We start from the raw sequence: 13488 nt of genomic DNA, 5'->3' as shown, positions 1-13488 counted from the left end.
CTGTAAGATCCTCCTGCAGGGACAACACACATGTCCAAGGTCTTTGAGCAGACAGTGGAGAAAAATCTGGAGATCAGTATACGTTTTCTGAGGCCCCCACTCCTTCAAATAATCTACTTTTTTCTTTTTCTAGCAGCGAAAAAATAGACGCTTGGTGTAGAGACCCAATGTGCATCCACAGCAAGACGTAAACTCGCAAAGTAACTACAGCAGGGAGTCGAATGCGCAACCGGAGCAAGACGCAAACCTGCGAATTAACCTTAACAGGGAGGCGAGTGCGCAGTCGCAGCACAGCGCCAGCCTTTTACAGTAACCAGAGCAGGAGCCGAGTGCGCAGCCGTAGCACGGCGCGAGCCTGCACAGTAACCGGAGCAGGGAACAGAGTGCGCAGCCGCAGCACGGCGCGAGCCCGCGTAGTAACCGGAGCAGAAGCGAGTGCGCAGCCGCAGCACAGCGCGAGCCCGCGGAGTAACCGGAGCCGGGAGCTGATCGGATAGTCGCGGTACTGCACGGTGGGAGCCTGCGGAGGAACCGGAGTGGGGAGTGGAGTGCGCAGCCGCGGCAGCAGCACGGCGCGAGCCTGCGGAGAAACCGGCCTGAGAGGTAGGGTGATTGCTGGGCGGTTGCGGCCTGTTGCCGGAGGCTTTCTCTTCTCAGACTCTCGTTTAGGCTGAACGAGAGTTAGGCGAAAGCTGACAGGCGCCTGCGGCCTGCTGAGAGCTTAAGATAGATTTTACATTGGGGTTGAGGCGCATATGATATGCTTATAACATAGGGCCTGATGTGCTGAAGGGGTTTTCTTCCATCTTGTGTCTCTAAGGTGACTGTTTAGTACATTGAGCCCATCCATGGATGTGTTGCCTGACTGTATTTGTACTGCAAGCAGGTGGGCATAATATAGCCTTTTCCTTTAGTATCGTCTGTTCGTAGTTACATATAGCTTTTGAGAGGTGATATTGTTTTTAGCTGCGCGCTTTCTTTGAAAATTGTTACACGCAAGAGAAAACCGTTCTAAATTCGTAGTCATACTTTTTTTATTTGTCCAGTTTTTCTGTCTTGGATAGCTTGTAAGCGCTATAGAGTAGGGTGGAGGTTTCTAAACCTATCTTGGGGGACCCCCCCCCCCCCCCCAGAAAGGTGTGAATATGCATGAGAGAAAATTTGAACGCTATGGAAGCAATGCATATTCATTGTGAATATCTTGAAAATTTGACTGGCTGGGGATCCTCCAGGACAGGTTTGGCAATGATATCTGCATTTGTACAATGCTGCATAAGTCTGGTAGCATTATAAATAACTACTAACAAGAACATGCATGCAACTTATGCAATATTATCATGGACAAAACAACTAGAGGCCGATGCCATATCGTGCACTGAGTCTAGTGCACAGGCTAACGAGCTCTTGGATGTGTGTTTTGGCCGCACTAGGCTAACACTCAATTCAATAAGGGGATTAAGCGTGTCCAAACAGAGCTTAGTTATAGCACTCATCACATGTAAATGCAAGTAGATGAGGCTATTAGCTAGTTACCCCCCCATGCAAAAAATCACTGTGCGTCCAATGCACACATTTTGAACATGAAAAACTTAATGCCAGCCCCAGGGCTGGCTTTAAGTTTTTACATACTCCATGCCATCTGAAAATCCCCTCACAAAGCCACAAAATAGCCCAAATTATTCCTACTTAGTATCGTTCCGATACTATGTAGGAGGAACCACAGGAAGCAGCATGAAAAAAAAATCTTGCCAGCTGAAAGATTAGGAAAACAGATGCCCATTAATTGAGCATCTGTTTTCCTGACCCCTCGATGTGGACAGGTTAGAAAAAGGGATGCTCATTAATTGAGTGTCCGTTTTTTCACAACTGGTGCACAGCCATTACTCCTGGGCGTCCAATGCCTTGAATGCGCTAGGGATGCACAGTTTATCCCTAGTGTGTCCTTTTTAGCTTGACCCTTCATTTAAATAATGCATTGCGCATGTTATGAGAGCGGGTGCTCAATCATGAGCACCCATTTTACGTGATCCGATATTGCATCAGCTTGATAGTCTGTTTTCAATGATTTCGAGCATTGAAGTACAGTGCTATGTACCTGGTTTCCCCTTTAACATCTAGTATGCAAGTATTCAAAGAGGCATTATTATTATATTGTAATTATAATTACATACAGGAAACAGATCCTTTGTCCTATTAACTTGGCCTTTGTAAGGGGAGATAACATGATTTGCCCAAGAATGTGGAGGGCTGAAGTCACTGCAGGGGTATATCTAAGGTGACATCAGCTTTGAAACCTGACTTCGTCTCCATCTGCTAGCAGGGGAGCACATAACCCACTGGTCCTGAGTCCATCTGTCTACACTAAGGAAAACGAAATTATCAGGTATGTAATTTCTTCATTCACATTGCGCAAAGTCGCCAATAGGGAACTGGAGACCCCAGCGATCCTGAATTAGCTGAAATGCCTTGTTTGATAATGCCCACACTCCTGGGTCCATACATTCCCTGCTGATAAAGTCTGTTCTTACGTTATCTTTGCATGCAGTGTGCAAAGCTGAGATTATTTAGAGATGCACCTCTGCCCATTCCATAAGTTGATCTATTTCCTGCGACACTTGTTGGCTCTTGGTACCTCCCTGTCAATTGATGTAAGCCACAGTTGTTGCATTATCCAACATCATTCGGACCAATTGACCCTGCAGCCTGTCGCAGAACTGTAAACGTATACTGTGTATTTTTTAAATACAGTAAAAATTATATACTGTATTTGTATATAATTCTTACCATGTAAGCAATTACTCTGCTTACATGCTCTGCTCTCCAGTTAGAAATTGTTAACCTATCTTTTTTTTTCTAACAGCCCAGTTCCACACTCCCTGTTGTAATGTAACTTTCGCTTTCAATGTTAACTGGTTTGCCCCCTAGTTTATTGTAAACTAGAACGATAAGACCTGGTCTTGAGCATCGGTATATTAAAAAGAATTTAAATAAATAAACATGCCAATCGGACCTCCCTGGCTTCCAGCCTCCAAACAGCGCTAGCACAAATTAGCGGGCACTTCTGTCTGAGATGCCTGAATATGACAAGCAGTGCAAAGAGAAAGACACTTAGGATTCTTAGGTACAGGCGCCATTATGGCCGACAGAGCCGAGTGGTGGTTGGAGGCATGTCTAGCTGTTTTAGTTTGGTTTTTTTTTATGAACGCTCAGACTAGGGCCTAAAAAAATAAGCGCACAAAAACCTTAAGCGTACAGTATCACTTGTGCGCAGAGGTAAGTGTGTGGCTACTATGGCATATCTTAACGTGGATGCACAGACTATAAGGTCCAACTGTGCGTCCAGAAATTGGGCACACAGCCTAGACACACATGACTGTAAGCAAGTTTAGGGGTGCCAGAGACGGTCTGCTACAGGACACTTCCAGCTGCCCTCCCATCTTCATGATCCTGAGTCAGGAAAAAGACAACATGTATTCTCCTCAGAAACATCCTTTTATTTATCAGATCGGGCAGGATATAGCAACAATTCCTGTCTCTAATATCCTGGTCACAAAGTACAAGTTTTCCCTAAAGAAATCTCTGTACCATGGGTGGTAACAAACATGCAATAAACCTTAGCCTGATTAATATATTAATACTTATGGCTAACTTACCCCTTATCCCAGCTTCAGGCAAAATCCTGCTGTTTTATCTCTGAAGCAGGCGCTGGCTGGAGGTCTGGAGAATGTGGGCAGGGAAGGAGACTTGCTTCCTGGGCTTGGTACTGGCAGAGCGGGCACGCAGTCCCAGAAGGAGGCTTGCTTCTGGCTCTGGTACTTGCCAGGCTATCTGGGCTTGCTCTCGCCCCTCACCGTCCCAGTCTGTGTCACTCTCCATACCTGAGCAGGGTGTCTCCTCTCTCTGGTCCCCTGCCCCGGTCTCTTGGCCACACCTAGTCTGGTCTGCTTCAGGTTCCCATTTCTTTTCTTTCAGGGGTCCCTTCTCTGGTTTCAGGGTTTTTCTCAGGATTCCCCCCTCAGGGTTCGCTTCCCCAGAGGTCCTTCACTTTTTCAGGTCTTGCTCCCGTCTTCTTTTCACCCATAAGAACATAAGAAATTGCCATGCTGGGTCAGACCAAGGGTCCATCAAGCCCAGCATCCTGTTTCCAATAGAGGCCGAACTTGGCAATTACCCCTGTCTTATACTTTCTAGCAGATAAATATGCATAAGCTCATGCATAATCACGTGGTGGGTGGAGGGTTTTTGCCACATTTCAGGTCTTCTTCCCCTTCACCATTTCTTCAAGGGGAGAGCTGCCACTTCTGTATGCCAAGCTATATGCCGGAGTGTTTTTCTCCGTCTCCAGCTGCCCACCAAGGGTTGGGGGCCTTTGAGACCTCTGGATTCTGCCTTGCTTATCCCTGACTCCTTTCTTATGAGCCTAAGTCGTATTCCCCTTCTGTCTTGCTCCTGTTTCCACAGGAACATCAGACAGGCACATCTTGATAAGGTATCCTTCAGTGTATCAGGGTAAGTCTGTTTCCTTCACTGGGAGAGGGCTGTTAAAGTTCATCTAGGCAAAAAGTTCTTTTCCTTGCTGTGATAGTGCTTTTGGGGCCTGTTAGTACACTGGTCTGTACATTTCTTGGCTATTATGATTCATGTTTGGTGATCCAGTGGCAAAACATGAGATGCCTCCCTACACGCCGGATTGACAATCTTGTAGAGAGCAGCCTTGGCGCACAAAATACCTTTGCGGCCTACCACGCAGTGAAAAGCCTTGGAGCGGGGCCTAGCGAGGCTGCTCAACCTGCCAGACTGCTCATGTCCCTTGACCTCCCGTGGTGCAGGACGAATGTTGGACTGGTGTGCCGAGCATGGAAACCTGAGGAGTAGGAAGCTTTTTTCTTTTTTTTTAAACCTACCGAGGCTCAGCCTTACCTGGCTGAGTACAGAGACAGCCTCCAGCTGCGGGCGGAGAGGGCATGTGCTGTCACTGCCGCGCTGTGCTTTCTGCACCTGCTGCCTTTCAGCTGCTCAAGCAGCTAAGTCCACGGTGGCTGAAAAAATCACTAACAGACCAAGGCACTCATCTGAGGGACCACGGAAATCACCTCAGGAATTCTCAACTGTGGGAGGGACCATTTGGTATCACTGCAGGAGAGCGGGGCAAACGTATTTCCTTTTCTTTGAAATGAAGCCATCCCCAGTGGGGAGATGCATGTCCACCATTTGCTGGAAACAGAGAATACTGGTGGGGTGATGTCACTGCAGGGGTATATATACTGTCATGTCAATTTGCTCCGTCTCCATCTGCTGGAAGAGGTGCTTAACCCATTTGTTCTGGATTTATCTGACTGGAGGTTAAGAAGAAAAGACTTGGGTCTCTTAGTTCCTAGTCTATTTTTCTATTTACTAGGCTACCCACTGTATTTACAGATGGGGCCAATATTGGCAAACATATATCAATAATACATGTCCTGCACTACCCCAGATACTACAGCAAAAATACCTTTTTAAAGTTATTTTGTCTTTGGAAAGATGCATAACACACACAGTGATACTAGATCCCATCTGGTAAGTATTTCAGTATAGCTAGCATTTGTGTTGGCTTCATTATGGTACTATGTCATGTTATCAAACATGTTGAGTGCTTTTTACATTCATAGCAATATAGAAGTATACATGCCAGCATTTCTCTGGAGTTCATTTTGAGGGGAAGATAGACAAAAGAAGTTATTTAGGGTTGAAGAGTAATTTATTCCAGTTTTATTTTCCAGACAATTGATCATAAGGGCAGTGATCTGAAAACACTAGCTACATGACTAATTGGCTGCCACAGAACATAGATCAGATACACATCAGGAGACTGTGCATTCAGAGAGGCTGCATTGGGACCATGTAATAATCAGGATATTGAAATTCTGCAAACATCCAATGTCTAACTATTATTTTGAGATTGTGGCATGAAAAAGTCTCTTCCAGCCCAAAGGTACACTAGACTAGAGTAGGCCGTGACTGTTCTTTTTGCACAAAAAGACAAGTCCATGAAGTTTCATTTAGTTCTCATGTTCTTGTAATTTATATCAGTTTGTAATTAATGAAAGGTTTTGTTTTCCATAGCAGATTTTTAGCTTCATCTAAAGGTAAACAAGTTAGCAAAATTTTTGCTCAGTTCACTACACGAGTAATAAAATAGCAAATACATTTCTATAATTGGGTCTCAAATCAACTTTAACTAATAATTACTTGATGTAGACATATTTTCTCTGAAAATGGTTCATCAGCAAAAAATAGTAAAATATTTTTTACAGTGGTAAGTGGTTCTCTCTCTCTCCCTATATATATATATAACCACACATTTATGATTGTATGTCCTCGTGTTTTCATTTAATCATTATTGTTATAGGTGTAGAATGAGCCAAGGAGACGCCAACTTAGCAGCAGTTCCACATGCAGCTGAAGATATTCAAGGAGATGACAGATGGATGTCTCAGGTATGAAAAATAAAAATCAATAAACAAAAATAAGTTAGTGAGAGTTTTTTATTGGACTAATTTAAATACACTTCTTATCTAGCTTTTAGGAGATAACACTCCCTCCCTCAGGTCAGAATGAGCAGGTCAGATACAAGAGAGACCAAATATCTTTAAAGATAGTCGCCAAAGTAGGGAACCCAAAATGTTTATAGGAGATGAAAGCTACCTGTGGCCACTTCATGTGCTGCACTTGTAAGAGGTAGTGACTTCTCCCACATGGGGTAAAGTGCAAGGAAGTCAACAGAAGGATTAAGTGTAGTAGTTTAAGACATACATTATATATCACCTTCATTATTTAAAAGTGAACAATGGAACTGTCCCAAATGATCAGTCTTTTGAGAGTGACTTTCCAAGAAGTTTCAAGGCAATTAGCTAATTTTCCCATATGATGGGATGGCCCGCGAAGATGTCTAACACCTCAGGGAGTGTCTACCCTGATCTTCTTACTTCTGAATCTGTCTAAGCTTTTTTTTTTTTTTTCCTAGACTGCAGGTATGCATCTCTACCATCTGCTGAAGACAGAGAAATACTGAGGGATTGCAGGTGACACTGAGCCACTGCTACATAACCAATGTTTTGTTCTCTGCCTCCATCTGCTGGTAGGGATGCAAAACCCACTTGTCTGGGGTATGAACAGGAAACTGAGTTCATTTTTGCTATCAGCTAAAGAGAGGTTTAGAACAGGTGTGGGCAAACCTTTTGGACCTGAAGGCTACATTTGCTCAGGTGTGTGGGAGGTGGGGCAGTGAGGGTCTGTAGAGAATCCTCTTACCTCTCGAAGATGTTCTGGCAATATCGCTTAACTAGCGTGTAAACAGATGGACTCGGGACCAGTGGGTTTATGCTCCCCTGCCAGCAGATGGAGACGGCGCAAGCTGACGTCGCAGTATATATAGTTCCTGCAGTGACCCCAGCCTGCTAGTATTCTCCATCTCCAGCAGATGGTGGATGTGCATCTCCCTATGAGGATTGCTTTGAGTTTTTTGGAAGGAGAAATTTGAAATCTAAATGAAGGAAATGAAAGCCCCACTCTCTTGTGGTGATACCTAAAGGTCCCTCCCTCGGTTGAGAATTCCTGAGGTGATTTTCAGATACATCAGAAAAAGGAGAAAGGTCCGAGGTGATATAGTGAAATTGAAAGGTGACAAGGATCAGTGTGTGAAGAGAGATGACGAAATGGCAGAAATATAAACAAATACTTCAGTTCGGTGTTCACTAAAGACGACCCTGGACAAGGGCCATCTCTAGTTAACAAGACTGTGGATGGGGGTGGAGTAGACGAAACCCCATTTACAGAAGAAAATATATGGGAAGAGCTAGTTAAACTGAAAGTGGACAAGTCCATGGGGCCGGATGAGGTTCATCCCAGGTTAGTGAAGGAGCTCAGAGATGTGCTGGCAGGTCTGCTGCACGATCTGTTCAATATTTCTCTGGAAATGGGAGTGGTGCCGAGTGATTGGAGAAGAGCGGTGTGGTCCTGCTTCACAAAAGTGGGAGCAGAGAGGAGGCTGGAAACTACAGGCTGGTTAGCCTCACCTCAGTGGTGGAAAATGAAAGGAGACTCTGCTGAAGGAAAGGACAGTGAACTGTCTACAGTCAGGTGGATTGCTGGACTCGAGGCAGCATGGATTCACCAGGGAAAGGTCCTGTCAGACAAATCTCAATGATTTTTTTGATTGGGTGACTAAAGAATTGAATCGAGGGAGAGCGCTTGACGTGATCTACTTGGATTTCAGCAAAGCTTTTGATATGGTCCCGCATAGGAGGCTAGTGAATAAAATGAGAAGCTTGGGAGTAAGTACCAAGGTGGTGGCATGGATTACAAACTGGTTGACGGATAGAAGACGTGTGATGGTGAATGGAACCTATTCTGAAGAGAGAACAGTGTTAAGCAGAGAGCAGCAAGGATCTGTGTTGGGACCGGTCCTGTTCAGTATTTTTTGTGAGCGACATTGCGGAAGGGATAGAAGGCAAAGTTTGTCTATTTGTGGATGATACTAAGAATTGCAACAGTGGACATGCCGAAAGGAGTAAAGAGATCAAGACATGATTTAAGGAAACTTGAACAGTGATTGAAGATATGGCAGCTGGGATTCAATGCCAGAAAGTGCAGAGTCATGCATCTGGGGTGTGGTAATCCAAAAGAGCTGTATGTGATGGTGGGGGGTGAAGGTCTGTTGTGCACGGAGCAAGAGGGACCTTGGTATGATAGTGTCTAGCGATCCGAAGTCGGTGAAGCCATGTGACAAGGCGATAGCAAAAGCAAGAAGAATGCTGGGCTGCATAGAGAGAGGAAGAACCAGTAAGAAAAAGGAGGTGATAATCCCCTTGTACAGGTCCTTGGTGAGTCCTCCCCTGGAGTACTATATTCAGTTCTGGAGACCGTATCTCAAAATGTATGGAGGCGGTCCAGAAAAGGGCAACCAAAATGGTGGGGGGTTTCCATGAAATGACTTATGAGGAGAGGTTGAAGGACCTAAACATGTATACCCTGGAGGAGAAGAGGTGCAGGGGAGATATGATACAGCCCTTCAGATACCCGAAAGGTTTTAATGATGCACAATCAATGATGAGCCTTTTCCATTGGAAAGAAACCAGTAGAACTAGGGGCCCTGAAATTAAATTCCAGGGAGGATGATTCAGAATGAATGTCAGGAAATATTTTTTTCCCGGAGAGGGTGGTGGATGCCTGGAATGCCCTTCCGAAGGAGGTGGTGAAGACAAAAACAGTAAAAGATTTCAAAGGAGCAAGGGATAAACACTGTGGATCCCTTAAGGCGCTAGAGGATGGAAATGAAGAAAAGAATGCATGGGGTTAACTTGCTAATGCGGTGGTTACTACCCTTAACCAATAAGCCTGATGCTTTTGATGCAACTCCAACATTGCTCTCAGCAAATAGGTAATGGGGAATTGGACTCAAACAGCAACCAACAAGGGCCCTGACTTTGACAGTCTGGGAAACTGATAATTGTGTAGGTTGACATATCTTGCAGTAGATACTACCATAAGCTTGCTGGACAGACTGGATGAACCGTTTGGTCCTTTTCTGCCATTATTTCTATGTTTCTATGATTTCCGTGGTTCCTTAGATGTGCCTTGGTCCGGTAACTGGTTTTGCCGGCGTGGACTTAGTTGCTTGAGCAGCTGAAAGGCATCGGCTACAGGAAGCCAATCGCAGCAGTAACAGCTATTGCTCTCTCCCCCCACAGCTGACCGTGCCTGTGCTCGGTCAGGGAAGACTGAGCTCTGGTAATTTTTTTGTGTTTTTGTTTTTAAAAAAAAAAAAAAAAAAAGGAAGAAGATATATACAGAGACTTAGCGGGAGGTTTTACTGTACAGAGCTTCCTTCTCCCACCCGGTCTCTGAGCTCGGCATGCCATTCCGATGTTCGTCTTGCTGTGGGAGGTCGAGGGATATGGGCAGCCTGGCGGGTTGAGCAGCCTCTGTAGGCTAGGCCCTGCTCTGAGGCTTTTCTCTGCGCGCAATGTGGTAGGCCCCAACAGATTTTCACGCGCTTTAGGAGGCTGCCTTTTACTGGCTTATCGGTCTAGCGCAGTGGTTCTCAACCAGTGTGTCGCCAAGAACACGCAGGTGTGTCACCACACTTCCCGGTCCCCCGCTGACCCAGTTGCTCCCCGGTCCTCCTCTGCCCGGGCTTAAAATGCTGTCAGCCTGAGCGGAACGCGGCAGATCATGTGGCGTCAGCGGCACGGGCATGGTCTCTTCTTCCTGCCCCCCCCCCCCCCCCACGGCCCGGAAGAGGAAGTGGTGAGCAGCGGATGCGTGCGTGGGAGGAAGAGACCATGCGAGTTTGGTCAGCATTGACGCGAAGAACAGAAGAGAGGTGTGGCCTGAGGAATGAGCAGTGCGGCTCAGAGAAAAAAAGATGAAGAACGTCAACCCCCGTGGCCCATGGGGCTCCTTTCTCCGTGCGAGGGCTGAAAATGAAGGAGGTTAGGGTTGGGAGGAGGCTGCTGCTGCCGCTAGTTCCGGGGAGGGAGGGAAGGAGAGAGAGTGAATGAGCAAGCAAGCATGTGTGTTTGAGATTCTGTGTGTGTATGTGTGTGTGTGAGATAGCATGTATGTGAATGATTGAGAGCCTGTATATGTGAAAGAGAGTATGTCTGTGATTGAGAGCCTGCCTGTGAGAGAGAGAGAGCAAGAATGTAAATTTACGATTGGGAACCTGTATGTGTAAGTTTGTGATTGAAAACCTGTTTGTGTGAAAGAGTATGTGTTTATGATTGAGATCCTTTGTGTGTGAGAGAAATCATGTGTATGTATGATTAAGAGCCTGGGTGTATAAATAAGAGAGAGAGCATGTGTGTGTGTGATTGAGAGCTGGTTTAGGTGAGTGAATATGTGATTGAGAGCCTGTGTGTAAATGAGAGAAAGAGAGAGATCATGTTTGTTAGCATGTGAATGAGAGTCTGTGTGAGAAAGACAGCATGTATGTGTGTGATTGAAAGTCTGTGTGTAAGCCTGAATAGATAGCGTGTGTAAATGTGTAAGAGCCTATATAAGTGAGAGAAAAAGCATGTGTATATGTGAGTGACTGAGAGCATGTGTGTAATTGAGAGCCAGTGTGAGAGAGAGCGCTGGTATGTGACTGAGAGAGAGGAGAAAGTTCCAAGCAAACCACCCCTCCTCCTACTAATTCAAAACAATCTCAGGATACCTGGATATCAAACGTTCCCAGGTATGCAGAGCAAAAACATTTTTGTATCCTTATTTTTCATTACTGGGTCTTTGTATCTGCTATTTTGAAATATTTTATTGGTATCTAGAAATTTTTGAGTTTTTAATTATTGGATCATTGTTATTATTATGTTATAATGTTATTATAACATTATTGTTATTTCTAAACACTCATCAGTGTTTAGAAGTAATCTGTTCTTTTTGTTAGTATGGTTTTACTGCTACTGATTTTATATTTCTTGATTTGTTTTATAAGGATGGGTGATGTTTCTTTTTTCCTTTATTACACTGCATACAGAGACTCTGGCTTGTTGCAGTTTCCAATTCAGTTTTTGTCTGCATGCTTCTAGTTGCATTTTGGTCTCTTTATTTTTTGTTAGGTGAGGGTTAGCACATGTTAGTCAGGTGAGGTTTTCTGCTGGCGTGTAGTTTCTGTGTAGGGCTCTATAGCAGCCTGACTTGGTCCATTTTCCTAATAGGAGGTGTATTGGTGTCTTAAGGCCTGGTGTAATATTTTCAGTGTTGCCTTTTCTTAGGTAAGGTGGTTACTGTTAAGTGCTGGAAATTGGTGCTGTTTTGGTGTGGGATGTTTACTATTTATGTAATTTCTGTTCAGACAGAATACGTATCTTTTCCTTGTGTCATTTTAAACAACAAAAATAATTACCGGACCTTTACTTTTTATTTCCGCCGTGAATTGTAATGAGCAGTGTGTCACAGATGTGAGCGTGGCCTGTCCGGTGTGTCACGATGGGAAAAAGGTTGAGAACCACTGGTCTAGCGTATGCGTCTCGCTGTGCTTCCAGTTGTGCACCCAGTTTTTGGGCGCACAGTAAAGCCTTGTATTTTGAGCACCCACGTTAAGCGCTGCGTAGTGGCCGTGTGCTTCCATCAGCACTCAAGTGTTTTTGTGCATTCTCATTTTGGTCGCCTGGGTAAGTGCCTAGGTGTGCATGCATAAGTCTTGGACACACAAATTTTGGTTGCATAGTTGAACGCCGAGGTGTGCGCACACAAGTTTTGGACATGTACTTTTTGGGCACCTAGTTGAGCGCATATATTAAAAACAAAACAAAAACAGCTAGACGCACGCCTCCAGCTGTTGCTCAGCGCATTATCGGCCATGATATTGCCTGTGCCTTATTCTTGCACTGCCTGTTCTTTTCAGGCATCTCCTTCCTGGAGTGCCTGGTGCTTTGTGCAAGCACTGCTTGGAGGCTCAGAGTGCCTTGTCTTGCCCTGTTTTTGGCTGAGCCTGGTTCTTCTAGCTGGATGTGGTCTGGTTGAAGATAACTCAGGTGGGGGCGCCTGATCTTTGCCCTCCCCTAATTGTTCTTCAGCAGAGGAAGGTGGCTCAGTAAGTAGTCCTCAGATGCCTGTCAGTCTGGATGCTTCTACTTTTTTTTTTTTTTCCCAGGATCCCTTGAGGGACAGCGGATCCTCTGGATGGAGCTCAGGCTGGCTTTGAGAATGGCACTGGTCCTGCCTCTCTTGAGGATGGGACCCCCCTCCCCCACCCAATTGGAGTCATAAAGAGCTATGTGACGGTTCTTTCATAGAGATGAACTGCCAGCTCTGTTTTTTTTTCTAGACCTTGACGATGCTTGGAGTTCTTAGGGCAGATTCCTTTCTGAGCCAAGGGGAAATCCTAGTTTGGTTTCCTTGTGTAAAGGCTCTTGTTTTTTCCCCGTGATGGAAGCCATTCTAGAATTGATTGAGCTTGAGTGTGGTGCCCCCAGATGCTATTTCCAAAGGGGGTTGGATTTTGGAAGACCTGTACTCTCTGGATCCAGTGCCGAGAGAGCACTTCCATTTTCCAAAGGTAGATGCATTTGTGTGTGCAGTCTCCCAGTGGACCACTATTCCCTTGAAAGGGGGAAAGGCCTTGAAGGGTGCTCATGTTAGCAAAATTGAGACTATCCTTGTGCAGGCAATGACCTTGCATCACTTCAAGTTGTTCCTTGGTGGCTCACTCTTGTTTACTTCTATCCCAGGATGTTACTGACTCTGGCATAAATCCTAGCACTGTTATGGTACCAGCTGTTGCCTTTTTGGCTGATGCAGGCTGTGCCTTGGTCTGCATCTTGTCCAGAGGGGTGACTTTGATTGTGGTGACCAAGTGCCAGTTATGGTTGAGAAATTGGTTGGCTGCAATCTCCAAGGGTAATCTTGCCAAATTGCTTTTTAATGGCTTGCTTTTGTTTGACGAGTTGGATAACCTGGCCGGTAAGTGGAGCGAATCTTCAGATCCTCATTTGCCAGAGGATAAGA

General features: G+C 45.2%; 1 protein-coding gene across 2 annotated transcripts in view; it reads left to right on the top strand.

The window, feature by feature from the left end:
• Positions 1 to 328: 328 nt before the first annotated feature.
• Positions 329 to 13488, top strand: part of PAFAH1B2 (platelet activating factor acetylhydrolase 1b catalytic subunit 2) — a 28585-nt gene continuing 15425 nt past the window's right edge. Inside the window, exons 1-2 of one of the 2 annotated variants that reach the window (XM_029572922.1) lie at positions 329 to 603; positions 6389 to 6476. In XM_029572922.1, coding sequence (XP_029428782.1) covers positions 6396 to 6476 — 81 coding nt within the window. In that variant the 5' untranslated portion in view covers positions 329 to 603; positions 6389 to 6395. Of the gene's footprint in view, positions 604 to 6388; positions 6477 to 7003; positions 7062 to 13488 lie in introns of those variants that run through there. The other variant, XM_029572923.1, reaches the window with a different exon arrangement.

This window comes from Rhinatrema bivittatum, chromosome 12 (assembly GCF_901001135.1).
Source record: "Rhinatrema bivittatum chromosome 12, aRhiBiv1.1, whole genome shotgun sequence".
Classification (NCBI taxonomy): domain Eukaryota; kingdom Metazoa; phylum Chordata; class Amphibia; order Gymnophiona; family Rhinatrematidae; genus Rhinatrema; species Rhinatrema bivittatum.
This window is presented reverse-complemented; position numbering and strand designations above follow the sequence as displayed.